The sequence below is a fragment of the Ptychodera flava genome, chromosome 2, assembly GCF_041260155.1.
Source record: "Ptychodera flava strain L36383 chromosome 2, AS_Pfla_20210202, whole genome shotgun sequence".
Taxonomy (NCBI): Eukaryota; Metazoa; Hemichordata; class Enteropneusta; family Ptychoderidae; genus Ptychodera; species Ptychodera flava.
Genome location: NC_091929.1, coordinates 43,363,288 through 43,375,339, shown reverse-complemented (window position 1 = coordinate 43,375,339; position 12,052 = coordinate 43,363,288). Strand labels below are relative to the sequence as shown.

Sequence of the window (12,052 nt, the reverse complement as noted above, 5' to 3'; positions counted from 1 at the left end):
TGAACGAACAAGGGCAACATCCTCCCAGCTACAGAACAGAAGTTGTGGCCGTAGAGGATATGGAAGAATTGGATAAACTAGACAGGTTAGTGCGACATTCCATTGACCTTGATTTTCCTGAGCGCATGATAGATGACAAGAGGGAGCACTCCCAAGAAGACAAGAAGTTCATGCAGAAAGTAAAGGAAACCATTGAGCTAGTAGACGGACACTACAAAATGGGACTTCCATTCAAAAATGAAAGAGTTCGACTACCGGACAATCAGCACTATGCCTTACAACGATTTAAAGCCTGGAAAGAAAGTTGAGAAACAACCCAAAGTTCCATGCCGACTACCAGAAGTTCATGGCAGACATAATTGAGAAGGGATACGCAATACAAGTCCCTAACGACGAGTTACATCGAGACGACGGTAAGGTATGGTATATACCCACCATGGAGTATATCATCCGAAGAAACCAGAGAAGATCCGCGTTGTCTTTGACTGTTCAGCAAAGTTCCAAGGTGTGTCGTTGAACAACCTATTACTACAAGGGCCGGATCTGACGAATAATCTACTAGGAGTGTTATTACGATTTCGACAGGAACCAATCGCTTTAATGGCAGACATAGAGGCTATGTTCCACCAGGTAAAGGTTAGAGAAGAGGACAGTGACTGTCTACGCTTCTATTGGTGGCCAGATGGAAACATAGAAAGCCCTCCAAGAGTCTATAAAATGATGGTTCACCTGTTCGGTGCAGTATCATCCCCGAGCTGCGCGAACACAGCACTACACAAGATGGCCGATGACAACAGCCACCTATTCAACAAGGAAGTTGTCAAAACAATAAAGAGAGACTTCTACGTAGATGATTGCCTCAAGTCGGTAGAAAATGCGAAGAAGGCAATCAAGTTGACACAAGATCTGACTGCAGCTTGCAAGAAGGGCGGTTTCCGTCTAACAAAGTGGGTGAGCAACAGCCGCGAAGTATTGGAGACTATACCAAAGGAAGAAAGAAGAGCTAGGGAAATCAAAGACCTGAAGCTGGAATACGACTGCCTACCAGTAGAGCGTGCCCTAGGTACTTCATGGTCGGTCGAGTCAGACACCATAGGATCCAGATCAACATTGAAAGCCGGCCTCCAACGAGAAGAGGCATACTATCAATTATCAGCTCAGTATACGATCCCATTGGACTTGCAGCTCCGTTCATCCTACCTGCGAGAATACTACTTCAAGACTTGTGTCGTAGAGGTATTGGCTGGGATGCAAAGATCAAAGAAGACGATCGGAAGAAATGGCTAAGATGGCTATCAGATCTTCCAAAACTAGAAAACGTATCAACTCAGAGGTGCTACAAACCAGCAGACTTTGGCGAAGTCAAGGTACGTGAAATACATCACTTTTCTGATGCCAGTGAATATGGATACGGTGTCGCATCGTATATCAGACTCATAAACGAAAACGGAAGAATTCACTGCGCCTTCCTTATGGGAAAAGCAAGGGTTGCACCACTGAAGAAAATTACCATCCCACGCCTGGAGCTGACAGCAGCTACAGTGGCCGTGAGAATGAACAGAATGTTGGAGGAAGAACTCGACATTAAACGACAAGGTATACTTCTGGACAGACAGCACATCGGTGATTAAGTACTGCGCCAATGAAACATCCCGATTCCACACCTTCGTGGCCAACCGGATAAACATTATACGTGAAGGTTCTGATAGTAAACAGTGGAAGTACGTCGACACAAAATCCAACCCAGCAGACGACGCATCTAGGGGACTAACAGTAGACAAGTTCCTGCAAAACAAAAGATGGCTGCGAGGACCAGATTTCCTGTGGAAACGAGAAAGTGAATGGCCTACACAACAGGACATCTCCAGAGCGCTATGTAATAAAGACCCAGAAGTCAAGCGGGAAGCATCCGTGTACAGCACCGTACTAGTAGAGCAAGACTTGGGGTAGAGAAGATCTTACTACGCTACTCCAGCATGATGAAACTAAAGAAAATTGTCGGATGGTTCCTGTTAGCGAAGAAAAACCTTCAAGATAAATGCCGCAAAAGAAAGGAAGGCGATGAAGACACCAACGCAGATACTAGCCAGAAGAGTTGTGAAACAACAATCCCACCTGTTTCACTAGAGAATCTGCAAAGGGCAGAAGATGCCATCATGAAGTATGTGCAGCGAAAGCATTTTCAGATGAAATGGCACTCCTACAACGAAAGAAGCAAGTCAGAAGATACAGCCCATTATATAAGCTGGACCCAATTTTGGATAAAGGAATAATACGAGTTGGCGGACGCCTGGAACGTGCCTCAGTGTCACCAGACAGCAAGCACCCGATAGTGCTGCTAAAGACTCACCAGTGTCAACAATCATACTCCAAGAAACCCACAAAGAAGTCGGACATCTTGGAAGGAACTCGATGCTGGCGAAGCTAAGAGAGAAATATTGGATTCTACGGGCGCCTACAGCAATCCGCAACCTCGTAACCAAATGTGTCATCTGTAGAAAATATAGAGCAAAAGTTTGTGAGCAGAAGATGTCAGACCTACCTAAGGACCGCATCACCCCCGAAGAGCCACCATTCACTCGCACAGGTGTAGATTACTTCGGACCACTGGAGGTCAAACGTGGCCGTGTCACAGAGAAGAGGTATGGAGCAATCTTCACATGTATGGCGACTCGTGCGGTACACTTAGAAGTAGCCTGCTCATTAGATACAGATTCGTGCATCAACGCCATCAGAAGATTTATAGCACGAAGAGGACAAGTTAGGTCCATCAGATCAGACAACGGGACTAACTTCGTCGCAGCCGACAAAGAGCTGAAGGAAAGTATCAGGAGATGGAACCAAGAGAAGATAGCTGAGATGCTCCACCAACAAGACATCAAATGGGAATTCAACCCCCCAGCAGGTTCCCACTTTGGAGGAGTATGGGAGCGTCACATCAGAACCATAAGGAAAATCATCTTTTCCTTGCTCAAAGAACAACCACTTCGCATGTCAGATGAAGCACTCCGAACGCTGTTCTGCGAAGTGGAAGCCATAATTAACAGCCGACCAATCACCAGGCTGTCAGAAGATCCGAACGATCTAGAGGCATTAACACCCAACCACCTGTTAATGCTGAAACCAAAACAGGCCCTGCCACCCGGCTTGTTTCAGAAGAATGACAACTACGTACGCCGTCGATGGAGACAAGTGCAGTACCTGGCAGATATATTCTGGAAGAGATGGATGAAAGAATATCTCCCGTTGCTACAAGAGAGACAGAAGTGGCTCGAGATCAGAAGAAACCTCAACGTTGGAGACGTGGTGTTGATCGTCGACAACACAGCGCCGAGGAACTCCTGGTCCATGGGCAGAATCACCGAAGTGATGAAGGACAAGAAGGGACTCGTCAGGTTTGCAGAAGTCAAGACCAGAGCGACTACTCTACGACGTCCAGTGGATAAGTTGTGTGTGCTCCTGGAGGCCGACGCCATTGAAGATTCGTCTGAAGGACACAAGAACAGCTAAGAACTTTAATCTTTTTTATTAGTGATATATGAACAGTATATTATTCATGTTTGTTTAGTTAGATTGAATTTTGACCAGTTTAGAATATTGGATTTATAATTGTTCCGAGTCACATCTACACAATTAGGGGACCGGAATGTTACGGTCAAAATCAACATCCCCTTATTTGGCCATAGTTCAAATTCAAAGTCATGAGTCACCATCAACTTCCGTCTTTAAATGTTTATCTTTTGTATTACGCACTGCGCACATGCAGCCATTCCAAGCGTGCTTTTAGACACTTTAAGTTAGACCTTCAGAGAGTGGACATGTCTCTGAAAGTGACCGGCTATAGTTCTCGCCAAGATTGCTTGTAAAGACCATTTTGATGAAACAGCTTTGAACCTGTTGATGCGATAGTCTTATACAACCCTACACAAAATCGGTAAGCAATTCAGTTGATTCTTTTGTGACTTTAAAGCAGACATTCTTGAAGGAACATTGAATAGCCTTATTCCATTGTGAGACTCTAAGAGCACGTGTGCCTAACAAAAGGCCAAGGACCCTATTGAAGTATGCGAACAATGAATGCTATAATGGACACATTCAAGTTGGACTCTGATTACATTTATAGTACAACCTTTTGAGACCTTTTAGTTAAAGTAGATTTTAGTGATTGTATTCTTATGCAACTTTGAGTTAGTGATTGTTTCAAAGCAGCTAATTGTAAGTCAGGGCTGCTTTTATGCAAATGAGATTTTGTCAACGAAAGTAAACGTTCAGTCACCGTTAGAGGGCGTTTACTGAGGTGGGTCACGTGACCACCCCACCTATTATGACCTTTGACCCCTGAGTCATCTTAGAGGGAGTATTACTTCCTGTTAGTTACTTCCTGTTTCCAATTTCCTGTGTCATAGAGTGTATTTACTTCCTGGTCAAAGAAAGTATTTACTTCCTGTGTCATAGTGTGAACGTAGCTTAGTTCTTACTTCCTGTATCCTTTTGTTTTGATTTGTTTTCAGTTAATCGTTCCCAACGTTCTCAACGTTTGTAGTACAACATTCTACTCAGAGAATTTGTTGTTCTCAGTCTGGAAGACATGCCTATATTCGAATAAACCACGTGAAACTTAGATCGGATATTTGCTTCGTCTTATTTAAGAGGGAACGCATTACGGAATATCAGTTGTAGACGACTATTGCATAGTAGTTGCAGACAAATAATTTTGAGTCTTAAGGAATTTGTTTGCGCTACAAGATGATTTCAACCTCTTACAGCTAAAAGAGCAAACAAACACCAAAATTCATATAATATTTATCAAAATACCGATCTTTAGAATGACCCAATACATATAGAATATACCACAGAACATACCACACAATAAATTGTCAAAACAATGATCAATATTTTCTTATAAAGTAGTGAAGTTTGACCCCTTAGCAGCGGCGTAATTGTGACAACATGCTAGTTGACTTCTTACTCGACAACATCTATCACATTCATTGGAAATCTTTCTGTGGGCGTCGAACCAGGAACTGCATGTGGTTGTTGCCTGTAGCGTAGCAACGAACAAAAGGACAACATCTATTCAAAAACTAAAGAAGGAGTACAATTTTAAAACTAGTAACGGATTGAACAAACGACTATTTACATGACTCGGGGGTATTGGTGACGCCCTCTACCAGACGTCTCAGGGTGGTTGTGCTGTTGTGAATAAGATCGTTGTGAATAAGATCGTTATGAATAAGATCTGAATGTCTAAAATATAGTGTAACAGAAAAGGGACTTCTTTGTTTCTTTTTCGTTTTTTTCGCTGGAAAAAATAATTGTTCAATATCTGTCTCATCCTGTTTTTGGTTACTATACATTTATCTTACTTTTTATTATTTTTATCTTACTTCTTATTTTTCATACATTGTATCTTTGGCAGAAAATCAGTTTTACATCTGTGATATGAAGGGGCAACTTTTTAAAGTATATTTAAAAGTAACTCTCGTTTTTCACCTCTAACAGCTCAGCTTGATATTTCCCTTTTCTGGTTGTTATGTATACACTTAACTATGAAATCATAGAGAAATATCTGACGTGTAACTATGAAATCATAGGGAAATATCTGACGTGTAGCGGTTCTCTCTGTGGCCTCTCCGCTAGGCGACTGATGCCGTATGTTGTGGGTTCGAACCCGATTGAAAACTAGCCGTATTTTCTACCCTGGGTTGGTAGCTCTGCTGGTGGACAGAATTGTCCCCGAGGTTATCGTTCACCCAGTTAAAGTGATGTATTCGTTGCCTCGCTTCGATAAAGTTTCTATGTTCGATGTGCGATAGTGAGCATGCGTGCGTGAGTGCTTCACGAACTCTACAGCGTGTGGAGCGGTCTCAGTCAGAAAAATGTAACAACATAGCCGGTTATTGAACCACTATTTTTTGGGAGTGGAGATTTAGCCGAGCGGTTCTCTCTGTTGCCTCTCCGCTAGGCGACCAATGCCGTATGTTATGGGTTCGAACCCGATTGAAAAATAGCCGTATTGATACCTTTCCATTTTTTATTATGCACAGCGTTCGTTTGCCGTAATATTGATGGTATGTTTGTTTACTGTAATATTGGTGATATGCTTGGGGTCTTTTGCATTTCAATCAAAAAATTCAACGAAAATAGTCTTGCGTGGGTGTTTTGCAATATGTCGTCAATAAAGATTTCTTAAACCTAAACGAAATGCCCAGTAATTTTCCACTACATTGTTGTGAAATGAGGCGTACGTAATGTAAAATAAGGGAATATGTATTTGGCACCGGTTGGCCCTCTTTTAATATCTTTGCAAAATTTCCTGCGGACAAGCGCGTTTCAATGGCGTTTTTGGACACGATATTGTTTTGGGCCGCCGGTTGGTTGAACTAACAAGATAATTGGATTTTCATATTTTGTAAATTTCTCAAAAGTGTTAGGTGCCACATAGTTGAATGTTGCGATAATACAAAATACTCATAAAAACATGTGTGCAATGTAAAAAGAAATGCAGATGAGATTACATTTGTAGATTAAATTGGCATTACTTCACCATCCAATTATCCCAAATTAGTTCCAATCGTGTTTAATTTGAAATTAGCGGAGTGTATTACTTTTATTTTATTCATGAAATACAGATTCATGTCGAAATTCAAATTTTCAACTTGTCGAAACAAGTTGCATTTATATAATGTCAAGTTTTATCACTGACGACTGATTAATAGTTCAGACTCCTTGTCTTTGATTCGGTACAAATGTTGATATATTTAAGGTAGAATGTGCCTCGGGGACAGATATTCGGATTCTCAAACTTTAACAATTCTTTCCTGATATACCACTTGTGGGGGTTCATTTTTAAGCTCTTAGTATAACAAAAACCTTTCACTGGCTTAGATTTTCGAAATTCGAAAATTTTATTTTTCTCCATAGAGTTAACACAGGGATGGCGGCCATTTTGAATTTTAAATATCCATGAATCTTTGGTCATTTGATTCTCTAGTACAAATATTTGTAAGGTGACTCCCGCTTTTTATTCTTGATTTTGAAAGGGATTGGTGGAAACATTCCTTGAGGAAAGTTTGAGCAAAAGTTTAAGTATTTCACTTTGGAGGCGCATACTACCTTAATGTTAGCCGTCGATATAGGCCTATTTTACGTAAGGGACTTTATGAATTCGGAAAGTTTTATGTTAATTGGAAACAGTGACAAACAACACAGAGTAGATGGTAAAGTAGCATTCAAGTTCCGGCTAATATACATACAATCTAGACATACTCTTAATTGTCGGTACGCCCACAAAGTTACCGAGCTGATGTCAGCATAGGCTGTGATGCTAGCGTATACACAAGCTGGACATTTCTAATAATATAATATATTATATCGATAGTGGTATATTAATTTACGAGAGTTTTACTGCAAGCTTATTGTTTCTAGAGTTCTTTGTATGATTAAGTTTTACCTTGAGTTATTATAAAGGGTTGGATCGAATATGCAATTACAATTGAGTCTTCTATTTGATAAACACCGTATGGTGGCAAATATGACCAGCATATCTAAAACCGAAGTTCCTATCCACTCCTAGATAAATAATTTTTCTTTGTATGTTCCTCTTTTGTATTTGACTATGTAAACTCAATCGAATGGTCTGTTCACTTATTCGTCGGAAACGAACCCTCATGCTTGACTACATCAAGAGTTACTGGTTACGCTGCGATACATAAAACTTTATTTTTTGTGATATTTCGGCCTCGGCTTATTGAAAAAGAAAACACTTCAACATAAAGATTCTTAAAAGCTATGAATATTCAGCTTATCAAAAATGCTATAAAATCCCTGATAACTGAAACTTTCTCGCTTATTCTCATCGTACTGAGCAATTAAGGTAGGTTTTTTAAACTGGACATATTTTGAAATTAGATGAAGTATACTCTTTTACTAGGCTATATGACAAAAGGTACGATACCCGTTTTGAAATTAACTTTCTATTTTGTCAAGTAATACAACATTCCCTCCGGCTTATGTTGTATACATTGTAGTTTGTAACTCACATGAAGTCTTTCGAGTGAGATACAGCCTATTAGCACAAATGCTGGTTAGGCAAGGATTCTCGGAAAGTAGATAAGTGAAACAAACTTAGAAGTTCTATGGTACATAGGGAAATGTTGCGAGATGATACGGCATATCTGATTCTCAAATGATTAGTAACAGCATTCCTTGCTTTGACTTACAACAGTAATTTGGTGGGTTTACTGAATTATGAAATATTTCACCTTGGGTCAATTTTGACGAGTGAAAGAAGCTGGCAAGGTATGCTTACCCATTCCGGACACCTGGTACCACCACCAAAATGGTCCAAGATGGCGCTATTATTATTGCCATATTTGTTTGTCTCTTGGAACTGCTAAATTATTTATTCACCTTAAATAATGCTGTTTAGTGGACAATTTTGACTTCTGAATGCATCGCTACATTGCACCATCATGTTTTTCGCTAAAATTTCAACACGAATCTCTCCCAATTTTTAGCATTTCGTCAAAGATGAAGCTAATCCTGGCAATTTGTTTCCTTGGTGTAGCACTGGGTAAGTCATTCTTCCCTCTAATTTTACTGATTTTGTGTACTTTTCACGCGACGCACAGCAAAATGTCATCGCCATTTGTGAATCCTAGAAAAAGCCATATCAGCTGAAGTTTATCTCCTGTTCGCCCAATTTTTACCTGACAAGATACTATTAGAGAAGAGATCATTTGAAAAAGAGATTTCAATGGGCGAAATTATTGAAAGTTTAGAAGTGTTACAACATGTCAAGTTTGTTTCCGTATGAAAACATTCGTATAAAATGAAGGAGATATTTGTGGGATTGAAGTGTTAAACATGATATGAATGTCCTTGTCGTATCATCTAAACTGGAACTTGAACTTGTTTATTGAATACGGAACCATGGCTCGGCCTCACGGCCGAACCACTGATACATCAGTCTGTGAATCTGCCTGTGAGTGTGGCTGCCTGTGTTACACGCCTCACACGGGTGTCGATTATATTGGTATGAATTGGGTTTATTGACAGGAGTAGTGAAAAACCGTAATACAATAAATCCTCATCAGAGATAGTTACTCTGATGGTAGAATGTATACACGTCTTGTTTATAAGTGGCAGTGCTTCAAGTCTGTTCCATTCAATGTCATGTACTTCAAGTGGTCTGCTAGCTGTCTATATAATGTCTGTCTTTGTTCTTGTATTTTGATTAGTGATTATCTTAATGACGTCTGTAAACGTTGCGTAACATCTCCTTGCATGGTTAGTTTTTGTCACTTAAAATGAGACAGGTCAAGGGTCCAACTTACACAACTTCATAAAAGTCAAAAAGTATTGAATAATTCATGTCACACTGTCTTATTTCATGTGTCCAATATTGTCTGATAAATATCAATACATGTCGCGTCATCAGTAGTCAATTTCAATGCTTGATTACTAAGTTTGCAATTTTGTCAAAACTTAAAATCTGTACAAGTCATTTGCATATAACCAGAGGTCATCATAGTAGGTCATGTTGATCTCAAAAATTTTCTAGTCTATTTACTGGCCATCCAACACCTGGGTTAGTCTTGTCTCAGTCACTCCACAAAAGAGAGACCGTGGTCCTGTCTGCCTGAGTGTGACTGCGTGAGCTGGTGTCCCTGCCTGAGTTAGTCCCTGAGTGAATGTCTTGTCTCGGTCACTCCACAAGCGAGTGACCGTGGTCCTGAGTGTCTGAGTTAGTTTTCCTGTGCCTTAATGTGTCCATTTATGTTGTATCGTGGCTATGTCGGATACTGGTGCCATAAAAATTACAATAAGATGTGATATACATTACTTTGATTTCTACCGACGATGGAAAAGATAAAAGGTACAAATTATCACTTGCCCGTGCGTGCCATGCTACAATTCTTTTGTTTCAAACCCACGCCATGAATAAATGCCAATGATAATAACAGCTCATTATTACAAATGGTTCAAATACAATAGAACATAGGGGTAGTACGCAAAAAACTACCTCCATGAGGGAAAAGTTGCTGGGTGAATTTTAAAATGTGTAAACGAGGAAGACAATATCGTCGATACTGTGCTGGTATTTCGTGGGGGCAGTATTGTTAGAGTCCAAATCGAGAGGAATTGCCCGGAATTTATCGCGTCCAAGGACGCTAATGAATCGTGAGCGTGAAATATTAATTTTCTTCGCGCCATATGGAAGATTATGACATGGGCAAATTTTGAAATAGAAAATGACCTCATTTTCAAAGCAACACGTCCGTTTCATTGGATTTGAGAATATGACAAGTACATTTCTTTGAAAGAAAGTCTGAAACACGTGTGATTCAAAATCATAAAATGCATGATCCCTATTAACTTTAAATAATCCTCGTGTCTTTGGCGGGTAATAATTGGGCTCGTTTTGCCTCAAACAACAATAGTAAAGAGCGTGCAGGCATTCGGGTGGCGGACATTGTGCGTCTTTTTGTGACCATCTCTTGGTTTGCGGTTAGTAGTATAAGAAATAAAGCCTGTTCGTAAATGTTAGTAACAAGATAAACACGCTGGCTGAGCGTAAAACGGAAATAGAGACCAAGTATCGATTTTCAGAAAACTTTGCAAAAAGTGACTATCAAATAGATCCTCATTCGTAAGGGAAAACCGTGTGATTTAAAGTGTGTGAAATATTATTTTTTGTTGGACTACACATTGTTCAAAAGGTTTTCAGAGAATAACAAAGGAATGTTTACCGATTTAGGTTTTCAGCGAAAGTAAAACAACTTGATTTCATACAAAGGTTGACTTGCATAACTAAAGTGACAAGTAAACAATGAAATACAGCATTTAAAATACACAACAGTAACTAAAAATCGGAGAAAAAAAAACAATGCAACCTAATTTACATAATATTAATATTGTTATATCATACTGAATCGCGAAACCTTGTGTTTTGCTTATGAGGGTGTGACAATCAGGCAGTATGTCGAGCTGGTCGTAATCCTGCACACTACGAGATCTCACACAGTAAAATCACAGCAAATGTCAATGTGTGACTCAACAGCTGATATAAACACTTGAGACAAACTACAGTTATAAACATACGAGTAAAAATGCTTTTCAAAGTTCATTCTTTCATTTTGAGTCCGGGTTTCTTTAGTTAGTTACTTTCTTCTCATGGTTACTTTCTTCTCATGGTTTAATGTTCTTAGCGCATCATGAAAATGTTTTTACGTTTTTGTCTGTAGGGTAATCTTTTGCTTCTTGAGTTAGCTTAAGTTCAGTTTCCTTTTCTGGCGCTCGTAAAGTTTGTTACAGTACGTCAATTGTCCTGTTGGCATTATTTGGTTTGTAGAGTGACCATGGTTGGATGATTCCCTTTCAGTAATTCTATTCAGCAATCTCGTCGTTTTTGAAAATTTTCTCACAGTGATAACAAACGATGCAAGTTTCGAAATGACAATCGAAAAAATTGAAAATGAAGAATCGTACCTACAAGTTTCGTTCTTTCCCAACCCGCTCGTATTTGCGTTGTAGTATTTCATTATCGCATCCCGCGTGTGTAACCTCCACAAATGTAATAATCTCCACAAATGTAATATCAACCACAATTGTAATAAAATCAACCACAAATGTAATAAAATAGTCAACCACTAATGTAACAACCCGCAACCACAAATGTAATAAACAAATTAACCATAAATGTAATAAAACTCAACCATAAATGTAATAAACTTGAACTTGCATATGTGATCATTTGTTTATCAATGCCCTGAGTAAATAATAACTTTAATAAGACTAGTGTAATGTTATTGCATACTTTCCTGAAACTAGGTTTCCTTTCCGAAACACAGAATAGAATACTTTGAGAACGCTATCAGAAAACGGCGAGGTACTGATCAAACCGTTAGATAATGGAAGTGAAACAGCAGTTCTAGACACTGATAATTACATAATAAGGAAGCGTCAAAATAACTCGTCAATCAGTGATACCACACAAAGTTTATGACAGATGACTCAGAACAAATAACAGAGAAATATAAAAACCGTA

The 12,052-nt window shown here is 39.4% G+C and overlaps 2 protein-coding genes across 2 annotated transcripts; both read left to right on the top strand.

Moving 5' to 3' along the window:
• Window positions 1–1,288: 1,288 nt before the first annotated feature.
• On the top strand, window positions 1,289–1,950 carry LOC139150386 (uncharacterized). The gene is made up of 2 exons (XM_070722730.1): window positions 1,289–1,367; window positions 1,613–1,950. The coding sequence occupies exons 1-2, from the start codon at window positions 1,289–1,291 to the stop codon at window positions 1,948–1,950; spliced, it is 417 nt and encodes a 138-aa protein (XP_070578831.1).
• A 579-nt stretch (window positions 1,951–2,529) lies between these two features.
• LOC139150377 (uncharacterized) lies at window positions 2,530–3,510 on the top strand. The gene has a single exon (XM_070722718.1). The coding sequence runs from the start codon at window positions 2,530–2,532 to the stop codon at window positions 3,508–3,510; it is 981 nt and encodes a 326-aa protein (XP_070578819.1).
• The last annotated feature ends 8,542 nt before the right edge of the window (window positions 3,511–12,052 follow it).

Bases quoted from the DNA above. Each gene is read 5' to 3' on its own strand.
- LOC139150386 (XM_070722730.1), top strand. From the start codon at position 1,289: ATGGCTATCAGATCTTCCAAAACTAGAAAACGTATCAACTCAGAGGTG. The intron at 1,368-1,612 runs GTACGTGAAATA...ACTTCTGGACAG, and splicing joins CAGACTTTGGCGAAGTCAAG to ACAGCACATCGGTGATTAAG.
- LOC139150377 (XM_070722718.1), top strand. From the start codon at position 2,530: ATGTCAGACCTACCTAAGGACCGCATCACCCCCGAAGAGCCACCATTC.